The sequence below is a fragment of the Argiope bruennichi genome, chromosome 9 (genome assembly GCF_947563725.1).
Source record: "Argiope bruennichi chromosome 9, qqArgBrue1.1, whole genome shotgun sequence".
In the NCBI taxonomy this organism is placed as follows: Eukaryota; Metazoa; Arthropoda; class Arachnida; order Araneae; family Araneidae; genus Argiope; species Argiope bruennichi.
The window spans coordinates 68,952,937-68,969,737 of record NC_079159.1 but is presented as its reverse complement, the minus strand read 5'-3'; the positions used below and the strand labels follow the sequence as shown (position 1 = coordinate 68,969,737).

Sequence of the window (16,801 nt, the reverse complement as noted above, 5' to 3'; positions counted from 1 at the left end):
CGTCTAACCTTTATGCTTGGCCAGTCATTCACCGAGAAGCGGAAGACATGAAAAGGATGCTAGAATCGAATTATCTTAAAGGACAAAGAAATTGAGACTGATTCAGTTTTCTTGCAGAAAAAACGAGACAGCCACACCTACATAACTTAAACCCTTTCATTCTGATCATTTATGGAATTCATAACAAAGATCAAAATATGGGTATATAAGACTCCGACTTCACCGAAATAATTCACTCTACAACTAGTCAAAAATCAAAACGGCCATGGCATTGAAAGCTCTGTCTGCTGTCTTCGGACTTACCTTAGTTGCCATGGCCATGTCTGCTCCAATTACTCTTCTAGCAAACTCTGAGGTAGATCAAAATATTGATAATTCCCCTAGACCTTACGAATTTGGCTATGAATTCGGCGATGGACAAGGCATGAACCAACATCGACGAGAATCTTCAGATGGAGCTGGTAATGTCAAAGGCAGTTACAGTTACACCGATCCTTACGGCGTCTACAGAAATGTTGAGTACCAAGCCGATGCTAATGGTTATAGAGCTGTCGTTAAAAGCAATGAACCTGGATTGAGTAACCAGAATGCTGCAGATGTAACTTTCTTGGTAGAGCCTCCACCACCTGGTGCAGTTCTTCAGCAAAACTTACCAGCAGAGGCCGTAGCAAATGCATTATAAATTGTATTCTCTTTTCCCATGATGAAGATGCCAAAGTGTAAGCAATAAAGTATTCGATTTTTTTGCAATTCTTCTGTGTGACTTTCAATACATACTCTATTGTTTTACTCTGATTTCAGAATCATAAAACAATCTGAGATAAAAAAAAATGAATTAGTTTAAAAAATTAGGAATTTTTTTAAAAAAATATTTGTATTAAACAATCCAAAGCAAAGAAATTAATGGTTTTATAATTCTTCGAGCTTTTTTAATCGTAATGAGAACAAAATAGTTCTTAAAATGAGTTTAAATTTTATTAATGCATATTAACATCCTTGCTGTTATCATATTACTCTATACTATCAATCTAACTATTTTTATAACATTTTGTTTACATGATATTAGTTAATGCTTTTGAAATATTAATTTTGTATTTAAGTTGGTTATTAACCTATATTAATATTAAGTAATTTTATTCTGAATTTAAATCCTGAGGAAAGTTTAATGCTTTTCACAAACAATTCCGTGATGTAAAAATTTACAGATATTGAGTTTTGTGCTTCCGTTCAGAATGTATTATATTTCAAGTTATTATTATTATTTTTTTTAATTTTTTGTGATTTCTAGAAATTAAAACTACAAGTATATAATTCATTTAATAATTTTGAGCTCAATTAAAATTTTCTGAAAACACTCATTGTTGCTGAAAATTGCCTCAATTATTTATTATAAAGTCACTTTTGACTCACAGAAAAATAAATAGAAAATACAGTAAATATATGCATATACAGGGGAACATCCTTATGGTTAGAAAAAAAAACTTTTAAGACATTGTTCCTTAGATTGTAGATTTCATTTTTTAATAATTAAAGTGCTATAAAAATTTGAATGAATTGTGAATGTATTATACAAGATCATTATTTAATTATTTTAAAACAAAAAATATAATATTGGCTAAAGATATTTTACAAATATAGCATATCAGTACACCAAAAAGAAATCATTTAGTTTCAATTATCTTCTTCTTTTCAGTCTTTACAAATATTAAGATATATTAATTCAGTTTTTCTTAAATGCAATTCCAAGTGTATGGTATCAAAAATTAATTAAGGGAAAATTAACTGAAACAACTATATATTAATATTCTCAAAATTTAGAAAAGGTAAGAAATTTCAAAAAAATTAGAGAAACAGTAAAAAAGGTGAAATTTGATTACCAGAATTCGTTTACAAAAACGAAAAATACCAAAGCGAATCAAAGTTTGAAAAAATATAACACCTGTTAATGACTTTTGTTTCATCAAGAAATAATTAAAGTATTTGCATAAAATATGTTGATATATAAAGGATTTGCATCATTGTTTTTTAAAGAAAAATGGCAGTTCATCTTTTTATCAAAAGGTTTAATATTTTTTATAACAAATAAATCCACAAACATATCAAATATAAAAGCAAAATTCCGAAAAAAATATTATTCTGATTAAGTTACTACAAAGTGTCTTAATGATTATAATTATTTTCAATTTCTGATATACGAAGCTTACTAAAAGAAAACTGCAATCGATGCCAAATTCGTCATGAGAATTGTGGGGAATTTCACATTTTTAATCCGATTGTCTGTCAGTATGTATTTGGACACAATATTTCAAAAACATAATGAACTAAACATATTAAATTTGCTGTATAATCCATTTGAGACCAAACTGCAGAATTATATTAAATTATGAACCAAATATGTGATAAGAACTATTCCCCCTGCTTTGGAAAATATTCGACTTCTTTTACTATGCTGTAAAATTGCACACACACGCACACAAAAACTCAATATTTAGATCGACTTTTTGATTATGTACGTTGCAGCTGATCTTGAATTAAAAATATCTATAACTTTAACCATTAAGTTTATTAAATAAATAATATTTAGCAGCACATTGCTACTTACTTGCTAGGAAAACATTACACATTTTTAGTTATTTTGTTTATTTCTCTAAGATTTAATATGCATCAAATTTTTTAAATGCAGGTTGTGTTGATTAAACTAAATGAATAATCAATTAAAATTTTAGAACATAGTGGCAACTATCTCTTTGATGTTCTTTTTTATTTAGTTTCAAGATGCCTTAATCTTCATATTTATCTAATAATATTTTGCGGATTATCGCCATAAAGTCTCAAAATTGCAGAATCAAAATCCAATCATAAAAAATAGTTATTGCTTAAGATTCATTTCAAATCAAATAAAAAAAAAGATTATTATTATTATTTTATTAATATCAGTTCAGGAGGCTCCAATGCGTAGTTTGTAGTACAATAATTTCAACTTTATGTTATAGATGGATGTTTTTAATGCGAAAGTATGAGATAAAATTATTAGAAGAACGTTTTGAATATCAATAATCACTAAGGATTAATTAAAATGTTTTAGAATCTTTCTGTTAAATTTCTATAATAAGTTTTCAAATGAAAATTTTTAAATGTATTCAGTTTTAAACAATCACTGAAAAATTTTGCACCAATGAAAAAATTTACACGAGAATTTTCATATTTATTTAATAATGTACAGTAAATAGAATAACCAGCAAGTGTGGCATCTCCACTCTTGCTGGTGTGTATTTAGCATTTTTACTGAATCTATAGTGAAATCCTTAGCGAGTTATTTAGCAATTAAAACCTAGCATTCGTTTAATAACATCCGCTAAGTGAGTCTGTATTTTAAATTCATTTTTCCCAATAGATTGAAACAAAAAATCTGTTAAACAGTTACAATTGTAGTCACAAAATCCCTTATAAAATTTAATATATTTAAATTATAACGTTCTTGAGTTATTGCATTTATAAGTTTCTGAATATACAGATTAACAGACGGTCAATCCCTCACTGAATTTGGATCAAAATTTGATAAAAACTACAAACTTGGTGTAAAGATCATGTATCAAATTTCATTCCTCTAACTTGTTTGTGTTTTTGTAAAGTGTTTTTGAGTTATCTTTGTCACAGATAGACAGATACAGACATTTTTTTTAAATGTTCTTTTCAAACTCAGAGAGGTCTAAAATGAAGAGATTTGCCACAATCTCCAGTTAGAATTTTTTGACGTTTACAATATTTTTTTTCTCTATAAAACGTATAAGAGAAGGTAAAAAAGTAACAAAAATTTTAAATTAATTTCCAGTTTAAGAAAAGCATCATAAATAGAAAATGTACAAAATACTATATAGTACGTATGTAAGGTTTAACAGTCTGAAACAACAAAGAAATTTTTCTATTGTGTTAAGCACCTAAGTGAATTCGAAAAAAAAAAAAAATGATCTAGAACATTAAAATGCGTCTTATATTATTAAGAGAAAGCCAGCGAATCTTTTTTTCTTAATTCTTTACTGATTAATGTTACATCGTCATAACAATGTTAACTGAAATCTAATTATACGATACTCAGTCAATTCAAAATTTGAATCGATGAGCATGATGTAATAATACATTTGCAAAAATGTCTCAGTTTGTAATTTTTCTATAATCTAATTGAAGATTATTTTTCAAACTGGGAAAGTAAAAATAACATTTTTTTTTTTTTTTTTTTTTTTTTTTCATATGGTACTGGCGCCTTTTTACTTTTTCAATTTTTAGAATCTTGTTTAGTTATGAATATTCATTTGTCAATAATTGAAACACATTAAATGTTAATTTAGCAATGAGACGCAGCTAGTTTAGTATATTCTAAAAGAATTCAATAGCATGAATTTCATATCTAAAGCTTTAGTTTCTGCATTGAATTAGGTTAATCACCAATTTTCTGTTATCAAATAAAAAAAAATAGTGATATTCAGCAATCACCTAGCTAAAAAAGAGTCTACATAAATTGTTTAAAATTAGTTTAGATGCAGAAATATCGATTTTCTTAAATAGTAAAAATTTGCTGCCTTTCTCAAATTTCTTTAAAACATACTGGTACCATTCGGTCATTTTCTTTAAGAAAGGGTTGCCTTTTTACCAATTAGCACAGCATTAATTCAGCTCATTTCACACTTCGCATTACTCAAAAGCAAAAAAAAAAAAAAAATCTATCGATTGTGAGAAGGTGCACCGCAACGGCCAACGACACTTTTTTCAAAGCTTTTAACGATCCTCGAGATTAATGGTTAATAAAAATTTTAATTAAATATTTTATATGAAACTTAATGCTTTACTAAAGACAGAATTTTTATATTTTAATTTTTAACTCCCATGGAATTTGTACTATTTAACAAACTAACACCGTTTCTTCATTATGCAATATAACTCCTTCATTCTCTGAAATTTCAATTCATCTGCACTTTTATTCTGAAATAAGAAATTATCATTTAGATTTTTTGATGTCGATATCTCATAAATATTATATTTTTGCTTTATTCCATTTACATTACAGAAAAATAAATTAACCAGCCGAAATGATCTCCCTGAAACTCTTTCGCAAATTCACCAATAGAGATCTTATCCCCCTTCTACAAAATTTAGGATCTCGGGTAAGACAGTGAATATCTTGCACGATGTTAGTGAACGATGATTAAGAAATATAGATCATTGGCATGAATATAGCATTTTTACTCACTCTATCGTTCGAATATGTATTTTGAAAGCCTTTTGACAGGCAATTGACATTAAAATTTTGCACGAAACTACAAATTTATTTTCGAAATAACATACCGAATTTCATTGACTTAAGCCATTGTGTTTTACATGCATGCTGTTATACGCATAAAAAAACGGACCAACAGATGCTCAATCATTTAACGGATTTGGTTGAAAATGTAATGATTATCCATCTTTTATATGCTAATTTTGTTTAAGTTTTGTTATTATCGAGTTTACTTTGCTTGAATTGATGAACAGACTTCCTGTGAATGGGTTTCTTTCAAAATTTAATTTTTTAAAAATATCTGAAAATTTTGTTGTATTTCCAAAAGCCTGACTGAAAGCGTTTTGGGGTTATCATATTCATACACAGAGAAATGTAAAGTCAAAAATATGTTTTTTAGACTCAGGGAGATCTGAAAAATGGTGGTTCTTCAAAATAGCGAGTTCGAATTTCTTGATGATTAAATGGTTTTCTCTATACATCGTATGCAAGAAAGAAATTGCAAGAGGTTACCATTTTTTTTTTTTTTTTTTTTTGCTTATTTCTGAGATAATAATTAATCATAATTACCACACGACTTAAAGCAACAATGAAAAAAATTCATTAAATGCCTGTTTTAAAACCAATAATACTCAAAATACACATTAATAAGTGGAATTTTATTTTGATGGAAGAATACGAAGATAAAAGCTTGTTTAATTAATAAAATCAGAGAAGTATTGCATTTAGAGAATTCGGGATCATTAAAAAGTTGATTTATATATTTTAAAAAGATGTAAAAGTCTTTTTTTTTAATTATAATATTTTTGGAAGTCCAAATGTAAAAACGACAAAATTAGGCATAATTTATAATTAAAATCGTTTTAAAATTGTTAAAACCTGTATATTCCATGCATACAGATTAGGTTTACATCGCAGTATGCGTGAGTCCTATTTGGTAATTGTTAAGTTCAATGGCTGCCGAACAATTGTACGTCAGAAAGATTTGACATAGAGTGATTGATGAAAATGAAGTTAGATATCGGGCCTCTCGGTATCAAGAATAATCGTTGTACTTTCAATTGAATTAATTCTTGTTAATACGATTTTTTTTCAATTCTTTCTTATAATTCTGGGATTTAGTTATGCATTTAATAAATGAGGAAAGTGCTTTAAGTCGCCGTCGAAGATTCTTGAGACCTAGAACTGCATAGAAATTCTCTCATTTCTGTTGAACCTCAATTCCATTCGGGTTTTCTAGGTTCACTGATTGGAGGAAGATCCATATATATGCCACGCCTTCAATTTACTCCGAATCATTTCCTGCCTCGTCACAAAGTCTGACTGGATTCGGCTTTGTATGTAGATGGCTCTAAGTAGTTCAAAACCCGAATCCACTGTAGATTTGTCATATATACGTGTTTGGTGTACATAAAATCACATGTAGTTGGGCAAATGCCCTATTGCTACAAGAAAATATGGGAAGAGGAGTGCTAGTTTAGGTGTAATCTTGAGCTAATACTCCCTTTTCAATTCGTTGTTTTAACAGAACCCAAAATTATGAGGTCAGTCCCAAAATAATCCTAGTATTTCTTTTGAAACGGAAACGTCCATATTACTAAAATTTGGTGAACCGATCTCACCAAAAGCAAGCTTACCTTTGAGCATGTGTCAGCAATTCAGCCACGAAACAAGAGCGGAAAAATCCATTTTTATGCTAGCACGATTGTGTAGTGAAAATAAGAGTAACTAATAAAACTGTTCATTAAAATTTGGCTGAATTTTTTGGCTTTTAAATTGGCAGACAGCTATTTTGCAACTATCCAAGCGAATGCAAAATAATTTATTAATAACCTCTATTTTCTCCCATAAAACTAAATTAAAACCGAAGTATTTCAATGGAGCTGCTTAAATTAAAATAATACCTGATGAATTTTTCACTACTTGCTCACTTTCACTACATTACTGAATTGGCGGCAAAATAAACCAATTTCGTATAGTTCTGGATTGACAATTTCACTGTAACCAACAATTTATATTTTTATTTATAGCAGACCGCTCTGTATAGGTCAATCGAATTTTTTTATAGTCTTTTATTTAGCGTCTAATGAAAGCTGTGTTTAAGCGATACTAAAATATGGGAGACATGACGTGCTTAAGAAAATTATTTATTATGCGTCATGCTGAAAGAGTAGATTTCACTTTTGGAGCCTGGATACCTTCTTGTTTTGATAAAGAAGGTAGACAAAAAGACATTTGTTTAATTTTGCCGCATTGTATATTTTTTTAATTTTATGAATGAGTTTTCTTTATTAAATGTCACAAAAAATTAATTTCAGAACCGCTCTAAAATTTAAAAATAATTTGGATTAAAAATTTACTGTTTTTTTATTGTTTACACTGAATTAATTGTGTAATTTACAGATTTTATAGTTATAAAATTATATTTTATAACTTGAATAATATTATATAATATAAATTATTGTATGATGTCATATTATTGTTATAAAATAAAATATTTCTTACAATGATTTGATTATAAGAAATGACACATATTCTAGTCATATATGGAAATTTACTTTTCGAACGTGCAAAAGCATTTGTTTCGATTGTCAGAAAATCACTTACTTCAGATTTTTTTTAACTATAATTCTCTAGAAGCATTGATTTAATATTCAAATTTTATATGGCAGTCATATAATTTAAACTGATATTAGCTGGTATGTGAGTATTTCCCCACATACACATGTTTTCAAGAACTTTGTAATTAAAATTTTTATGCTCAAAATATCAATCCAGATATATAAAAAAAAAATTATTTAGTAGTACTTACAATTTGTTGAAAATGAGAGATGATTAGTATTGATGGCCATGACAGTGAAAATCAGGATTTGTATTTTGTTACAAAATTCTAAGATTATTAACTGAACAACTATCATATGTAATATAATTTGATTTCTAATCAATATCGAATCAGCTTATTAATATATTTGTTGTAACATTGTCTATTACTTCCCGTCTTTATTTAAATGAGAACTATAATTTCCATGTTATACAGTGCATAATTGTTTATTTTATTCCAAAAAAAAAATCAACCAGATGTTTAGCATCCCAAAATCAAATTTTAAATCTTCAATATTTGAACTTTTTTAAAAAGTATATGTCTAACTTTAGTTTAATTTTTTAATAACTGATATTAATAAAATATAATTTGCAAAACAGTTAAAGAATTTTCTATTTCAGGTAATTTTATTAGAAAAAATTTGAATATGCCATTGTCTGTCCCAAAGCGCAAAGGCGGACCTTTAGATTTTTTCAAAGATTGTCCCCTGACTAGAGTTGGACTACTTCAAGCTACTCTTACAGGTATTATTTATTTGTATTATTTGAAATGCACAATTATATACTTAAATTATTCATTATCATCAATAAATTGAAACTGTTTATATCACTAAACAATACTATTAAATTCTCGTATTTTTCTTATTTTTGCAGTTTCTGTTTATTATGCTAAGTAATGTAATTAAAGCACTTGATTAGACTCGCAAGAAATTATACTTCAGTTATTCGAAACAATTTTATAGATTACATTATTATATATTGAGGTTATTTGGAACTCTAATCAGAAATAAGATGTTTTTAAATAAAAAATAAAAATTGCTGAGTATCAGAGGATTGAATTGCAATTAACAATCTAAAAAGATTTTTGTAAGTAGTATTGGAAACACATGCAAATAATTATAATTTGAGAAGGAAATATTTGCTTATTATAAACTACAAGTACTTGAAATCTGTCTGAGCCAAATAAAATCATTATTCAATTATATTACTATATGACATTATATTAACTATATAATCTATATTAATCAAATGCTATTTAATCAAATATTTTGATATGAGATTTCATAAAAAAAGATTGTGTCCATTTATTTTCTTATCTTTGCACATTGATCTTTTCTTTATCCTTCTTTTCAACTATTTGCATCCTTGATGTTAAAAACATATTTTTCAAAATTTATAGTGTTTAAATTTTACTGAAAACAATAAGTGTCAAGAAATGCTTTTTTTTTTAAAGTTACATACAGTGATTTGTTTCATGATTAAATAGCTATAACATAATGAAATAACTTCTGTTTTTGTATTATAGTGTAATTATTTAATTTTTTTGCCACTATATTGAAGTTGATATCCAGTTTTACTGTATTTAGTACAGCTTGATATTAATACTTGTTTGTACTTGTTACAGATACTAATTCCCCTCCCCCCCTCATCAATAGGTATTAAAACAGATCTGTTTATAGATATCAGCTTTAAAAATTGTTATCCTTTACTTAAATTCTTTATTGTCTTTAACTTTGGTTGTTAATTTTTATTTATTTTTGAAGCATTCTTAAACAATAAAACCTTTAATAAAATGTTAAGCTTGATGACAAGAATTTAATTTTTATTTTTAAATATCTCATCATAATTATTAAAGTATCGTCATAATATCCTTTTAAATATGCTTTTAGATCATTATATTCTGGCAATTCTATCCATGTTCAATATTTAATTTTTATTAGCATTCAATTAAATTACTAACAATTTTGCCATTTGAATTAGGTTTGCTTCAAATAAAAAAAACATATTTAAAGTAAAATGCTCTTATTTATTCATACAAAAACTCATTAATCTTGTATGTTTAAGATACATTGCAAAAATAGGTGAACAAATCCATCACAAATACTTCTTTTTTCTCAAGTTATAAGAAATATTATATAAAGGCAGTTGGGAAAACATAATGCATGTATATAATGTTGCCGGGACAAAATGAAGTAGTGCAGAGAATTAAGATTGGTGATATTGTAATGATTCAATGCTTTATTTCAATCTGATTTTGTATCGTGTTGATACACTATTTTCTGACTCCAGCCAAGACCTATAGCTGATACTAATACAGATAAGATTCAAAACTGGGATTTTGCTTTATCAGATCAGTTGATGGCTTTTGTTTTGACAATAGTTGTTGAATGGCCGAGGAAAGAAAGGCTTTTCTGATATTGTTAGTATAGGAAAAAGCAGAAGAGTCTTCATTGATATGTTCACAATCATATGGGTTGAAAGCAAATATGACTTAGGATGAAATATTAAGATATATAGTTAAAAGAAACAGGCAAGCTCATAGCATTGATGAGGTGAGATGTCAAAATAGATTATATTTACCTAATACTTTGTATCAGATTTTTTTTTGCATGATATTATATCAAATTTTTAACAAAATTTCCAATTCAGTATCAATTGAGTCTGTAAACAGATAAGTTTTGTGCACCTAATGTATTTACAATACCTGATATAAAGTATCAGGTTAATACAGTAACCTGTAACTCTAATTGCCACTTATTATTTGCTGTAATGAAATAATGTCCTATGATCAGGAACTGCATTTATAGAATCAATCATTCTCTAAACCCAGTCTTTATTAAATGTGATAAACTTTTAATAAATTTTACAGCTGAACATTAAACTTTAATAGTGCTTCAAAATTATTACAATTTAAAAATTTTTAATATATATTCCTTTGAAAAAATAGGAATGTTTCTTTTTCAGCACATTTAAAAATAAAAGCTGTCTTTTTTTTTTTTTTTTTTTTTTTTCAATTACCCGTAAGCATACCATTTTTGTCTGTGCTCATCAACAATTAATATGGCTATCATGCATGATTGTTATGAAATGACTTGAAACAAGATTTTCTGCTGGGTGATTATGTGATCTATGATATAACCACAAATGAGGGCAAAAGATGTAAAAATAATGCTGCAGTGATACAGTAATTATACTTCCTCTTTAGAGAGGGGAAATGATTGCTTTTACAGCACCTTTGGTGTATGTGAATACATGTATCATTACATCTGAATTTTTTAACTGAAAGATTAATAGTATCACTATTATTATTTATTGAATTAGCCATAGCAATCATATCAAATCTTCTCTAATAAGTATTGTAAAAAGTGGCAATATTTTTCCCTTTAAATGTTTTTGTTTGTACAAAGTATATGTATGTAAATTTTTCAATTTAAGAAAATAATTATGAAGTGATGATATGTAGGATTTTATGACTGCTTGAAGGAAGGAAGCATATACAGTTTTTTTATGATTGAGATGATATAAAGGTGTCCAAATCAAATCCACAATCTTTAAAAATTAATTAACAGATTTGTTTTGTTTTTGCTTTTAGGTGAAGCAATGAAATTATCTGGAGTTAAGTTCTCTCATGTTTTTTGTTCTCCTTCTTTGAGGTGTGTAGAAACCTGTACCAATGCCTTAAAAGGTAAAATTGCATAAAAATGATGACCTTCTATTAAATGCATCAGAATAAAATAATTAGTATATTTTTAGGTGTAGATCTGATTTGCTCTTATTTTAAGTAAGATGGTTTTTAAAAAATCCATTTTGAAATTTAATTGTGCTTTTTGTGAAAATTGGATAATTATATTTTTAATATTGTGTAATTTTGGTAAAACTTAATTGGCAGAGAATTCTTTCTTTTATATTTATAAATCAGTGTTGCTAACACGTTATTGACTTTATGATATTTTTAGAAATTGTCGTTGACTAGTAATTTATTGCATAAATGATTAGAAAAAAAACATTTGAAGGATGTTGTATGATGATGCTAACTGAATTGTTAATTAACATATTTATATGATAGTTTTAAAATTTGTGCATATGTCTTAATGTTTATCTATTGTAATCTGTTTTCATGTTAGAATTATTTAAAATGTTTTTTTTTTTTTTAAATAGTAATACTATGTAATCTTTTTACATTTGTTCTTAATATGTTCTTTTATGTACAGAAATTATTGTAGATGTTTAAAAAAAATTCTAATTACTGTATTCTAAATTGTTTTATTTCAATGATGTAGTGTCTTAAATTGGGAAATTTTTAAGATGGATCATTTTGACTAATTTTACTTTCAAGTTTCACCAATAAACAGAGTAAAAATAGAGGGAAAATGCTCATATTTGCTAGAAGCAAGAATGTAACATAATAAAGGAAGGTCTCACTTAGATGGAATATAATATTGAGACCCTAGTTTGTTTCAATATTTTTAAGGGATTGATTGATGTCTGATCTGACGGAATACCTTTGATTATTAAAATTGAAAAAGACTTAATTTATTGCTTTTAACAACTTAGTTAAAAAAAAAAAAGAAAGAAAGAAAAGGAAACAAAATATTGCATCTGGTTTTGATGTTAAGGAAATTTGTTCTTAGATATAAATTCATTCTATATTACTAAATTAAAATGATTTAGACATCAGTTTCTAACTAGCAAGCATGAAGGAAATGACAAAATTTGTTGAAAAAGATAAATGATTATATTGGCCTAACATATGCAAGCAAATAATTACTTGATGGTACATGTAAATAATTTATTGTAATTTTGCAAACACTTATATGAAAATTCTTATTTACATTTAAAACACTTCAAAACACTAAAGTATAAGTATTATGCATTTATATTATTTCAGATTTTTACTATCATAAGATTTCAAAAGTACTGGATTTTTACTTTCAACTGTTATAATGTTTGTGTAGTACATAAACAGATAATTATTCAAACTATTGTAATATATTTAAAAAAGTATTTTTTTAAAAATTATTAACTTATAAAAAATTGTCCAAATATGCATATTAAATTTATTCTTTTTAACAGCTTCAGAACAAATGCATCTTCCAATCAACATTGAACCTGGACTTTTTGAATGGTTGTCATGGTATAGAGATGGCATGCCTAAATGGATGAGCTTAGAAGAACTAAAGAGCTATGGTTTTAATGTTTCAATGGATTACCAACCAATCCTTACACCAATGGATCTGATGAATACAAAGGAAAGTAGCGAAGAATATTACAATCGAAATTATCTTGTAACTACAAAGTTGTTGGAGAAATATCCTGGTAATATTTTTCTCTTATTTTTATTTTAAAAATAGAAATTTGTTTTTTACCAGTAGGGAATATGAATATCAAATCACATTTTCAACTACACGGTAATGAAAATGGATGACTCAAAGTATATGAATGTATTCAATGCAATTTTAATCAAAAAAAAAAAAAACGCCATGCAAAAACATTGATTTTTTTAGATATATACATAATAAAGATTTATAATAAAGCATTTTTGAATCTGAATTATTATGAATTAATAAATACTTTCCTATTTTTTTTCTTAGAGTTCTTATTTCAATACTTCATAAGCATAAATGATCTCACACTTAAATTTATTTTATGCCCTACTTTGGAACAAACTGGCAATGTTTTGTGCCCATTTGGTTATGTTTGTAGACCTTCAATGAGTGGAGATTAATGATGTTTCTCCAAAGGCTAGAAACCACAATTTTCAAATTACTTCATCTAAAATCACTAAATTTCCTTCCTTATTTTTTCAATTTTTATTTCAATTTTTTTATTTTTTTGTCAGTTGTATATTGCTATGATGTTTGTAAGATGATTCTTTTACTTAGATTTTTAAAAATAAATGTTTAAATTGTAATCAGACAAATGGAAAGGCAATTTTGGTTTCAGGATTATTTATTTTTATATTTAATGAATGGGACAAACACAATATATGAATAAAAGTACAAACAATTCCAGATATTTTTTTTCTCTTGTCTTATAGTTCTTTCACTCCCTGAACTCATTTCATCTTTTACCACATTCTTTTTTCTTAATTGATGTGTTTTTCCACCTGGCTTTCAGATGAATCACCAGAACATAATGCCTTTTATATTGTTTAATTCAAAATGGTGGCTGTTTTTCTTGATTCTAAAATTGGTGTAACTAATGCAAGTACTTTTCCCTAGTTTCATATTGGCCTTTAAATGTGATAAAAAAATTTGTAGTCATACACAAGAGATGTCTGTACTTAATAAGGTATATAATAGGCGTGCACGATAGAAGGTTAAATTTTGAGATTTAATGTAACTCTAAAGAGATTGATTTTAAAACACATTGTACGTATATCTGTTGTGCATTTTTAAAAAAATTGTTTTACATTTTTTAGGTAACCTCTTCTTTGTTGCACATGCTGCTTCATTAGATACATGTAGTCGTCAATTGACTGGAAAACCACCTAGGAAAGAACAAGATTTATTAACTATAGTACCTAAAGCAACTTATGCAAGTGTTGCACTTGTAGAACAACAAGCTGATGGAATGTGGCATTTGGCAGATCCACCCTTTCCTCCATTAATGCACACAAACAATGCTAGCTTTGACTGGAGAACTCTGCTAGATTGATATAATTGTTTTATTTAGTTTTATTATTCATTGGTATGTACCAGTGCTCCACTAAATTAAGCTAGCGTTTGTTGAAATTATATGTACTGATAAGAAAATGCAATATATTGCAAAAGTTGTTCCATAATCATATATAGTTTATTTTGCATAATCGTAAATAAATTTTCAGTACATATATATTTATATATTGTATACTAAAAAAAAAAAGTTTATCAATTTAGTTTATAGCATAACATTTGCTATGAGATACAGAAGTCTTTAAACATATAGGTACCCAATTATTTTAACTTTAAAATCTGAAAAATTTGCTTTTTAAAATGAATAAATTTGCTTTAAAATTAATTTTTGTATTTATTCAAACTAAGATTATTTTATCTGTGGAAATTTAAAAAAAAAATATATATAAAGGAGAATTTAATGCTTTTAAATTAAATATGAAAATTGTAAAGCTTGCTTAGAAGTTGACATCTTAATGAATATTATGAAGATTCAATATCTAGTTTCATTTTTGCAATAACTTTAGCAATAAGATGTTTAAGTAGAAATATGTAAGTATTTAAAATAATAATAATGATGAGATGTGCATTCTAATAATCCATTTAGAAAGTTTGATGTTATCTGATAAAATAGCTTTTGAACCCTTTTGAAATAACTAAATTGAAACAATTTAAATTAAAGCTTATGAAAAATTAACTGATTTTTTTTTTATGTATCTAAAATATAGTTTTATAAGAATGATACTAAATTTATGTATATTTTTAAAACTTGTTTTTTTTTATTATTGAAAGCAAGTTTTTAAGCACATTATACATTTAAATTCATTCAATGTGGGTACTTTTCAGCTATTATGAAAATCTTAGGTATTTTTAAAGAATACACATTTATTTTGTATTTTATTTTTGCTGAATCTCTTTATTTTGTTTTTGTTTTATGTACTGATGTCTTTCTTATTTTATGCATTATATGATTACATTTAATTTGTTTATTTGGGCATTAAAACCAAATCTTATTCTCATTTTTCAAGAAAATGTAAATTTATCTCAAAACGGTACTTTATTTCAAATACTTTTTTGCTTAAGAAATTACTTTGAATTAATCGTTGTATTTTGTTTATGAGCTTATACTAATATGGAGATCTTTAAGCAATGTGGAGGATTTTGTTTTGGATCAGAAATCAAGATTTTAATGTTTATATTAAAATCTTCTTTTATAAGATTCTGCTTTCACTTTTTTTCTAAATTGAAATAATTTCTTATTTTATTTAAAAGCAATATTATTCTGAGTTATATACATATAATAAGCTCATTATATGTATATTGAACTCATCTGTATATTGAACCAATCACTTAGTGACCAGAAAATTCTGCAGTTTCTGAGAATGTGATATATTGGTATTTTTTTAAAATTTTATATTGAAGATGAGTGGGCTAAAAGCAAAAATTTCTATCTTTAATATATAAAGGGCAGAAGTATATATTAGTGATCATTATTATTTATTTATTTGCAAGGTTTTCTTTTTGGGGAAAGTTGATGATTTTTGGTAATATATACTTTCCAACAATGGACATTTATACTAATTGGTAGTTTTTCTACTTCATAGTATTCAGTGTTTTCTTTATTTAAAGAAACATACTTAAAAACTTTTTTCATTCATATCTTGGAAGTGCTCAAATGGGAAAACTTTTAAGAAAACCAATATATTCCTCAAATTTATTATATTTCAAGCAGAAAAAAGCAGTCCTTGTAGATAAAAATAATTTATTTATGAACCATTCTGTTTGATATAAAATAAATTTGTTAGTTTAAAAGCTTTTAGCCTCAAACAAAATGTGACATGAATAATATGCAAATGAAGCTAAAATGTCAATATACTAATGCAGTTTAAACTGATCCACATGCTTTTAAATCCTCAATCAAAACTTGGTAAATTATTTGATTTAATTAGATTAATATAGCATTTATAAGTTAATAAAGCAACTTTATTTGTAACACTATTTTGTCTGAACAATAGCAATATCTGAATGTAAAGAATCCAAGTTCCAAGAACTCTTTCAGTCCATTGTAAATCAGCATCAGCTTTTTATGAACTTGAATATCTCTATGTAATGAAATATTTCTTGGTGCTCTGTATCTTTGTAGTGCAACAGAAATATTCAATATTGAAAAAAAAATGAACCTCTTCTCTTTTACTATAGAATTATATGCTATTGTGTATTATTTTTCAATACATATAAAAAAATGTATTCTCAATTAACTCATTTAAGTATCAAT

At 26.4% G+C, this 16,801-nt stretch overlaps 2 protein-coding genes across 2 annotated transcripts; both read left to right on the top strand.

The window, feature by feature from the left end:
- The first annotated feature begins 252 nt into the window (after positions 1-252).
- LOC129984754 (cuticle protein 10.9-like) lies at positions 253-718 on the top strand. Its single transcript, XM_056094706.1, has one exon. The coding sequence runs from the start codon at positions 266-268 to the stop codon at positions 680-682; it is 417 nt and encodes a 138-aa protein (XP_055950681.1). The 5' UTR covers positions 253-265; the 3' UTR covers positions 683-718.
- A 6,590-nt stretch (positions 719-7,308) lies between these two features.
- On the top strand, positions 7,309-15,163 carry LOC129984374 (ecdysteroid-phosphate phosphatase-like). The gene is made up of 5 exons (XM_056094245.1): positions 7,309-7,491; positions 8,495-8,617; positions 11,466-11,558; positions 12,947-13,189; positions 14,295-15,163. Exons 1-5 carry the CDS (start codon positions 7,389-7,391, stop codon positions 14,528-14,530), a joined length of 798 nt encoding a protein of 265 aa, XP_055950220.1. The 5' UTR covers positions 7,309-7,388; the 3' UTR covers positions 14,531-15,163.
- The last annotated feature ends 1,638 nt before the right edge of the window (positions 15,164-16,801 follow it).

Coding starts and splice junctions, on each gene's coding strand:
- LOC129984754 (XM_056094706.1), top strand. CDS start 266: ATGGCATTGAAAGCTCTGTCTGCTGTCTTCGGACTTACCTTAGTTGCC.
- LOC129984374 (XM_056094245.1), top strand. CDS start 7,389: ATGGGAGACATGACGTGCTTAAGAAAATTATTTATTATGCGTCATGCT. Junction 8,618..11,465: donor ACTTCAAGCTACTCTTACAG/GTATTATTTATT, acceptor TTTTGCTTTTAG/GTGAAGCAATGAAATTATCT. Junction 13,190..14,294: donor GTTGTTGGAGAAATATCCTG/GTAATATTTTTC, acceptor TACATTTTTTAG/GTAACCTCTTCTTTGTTGCA.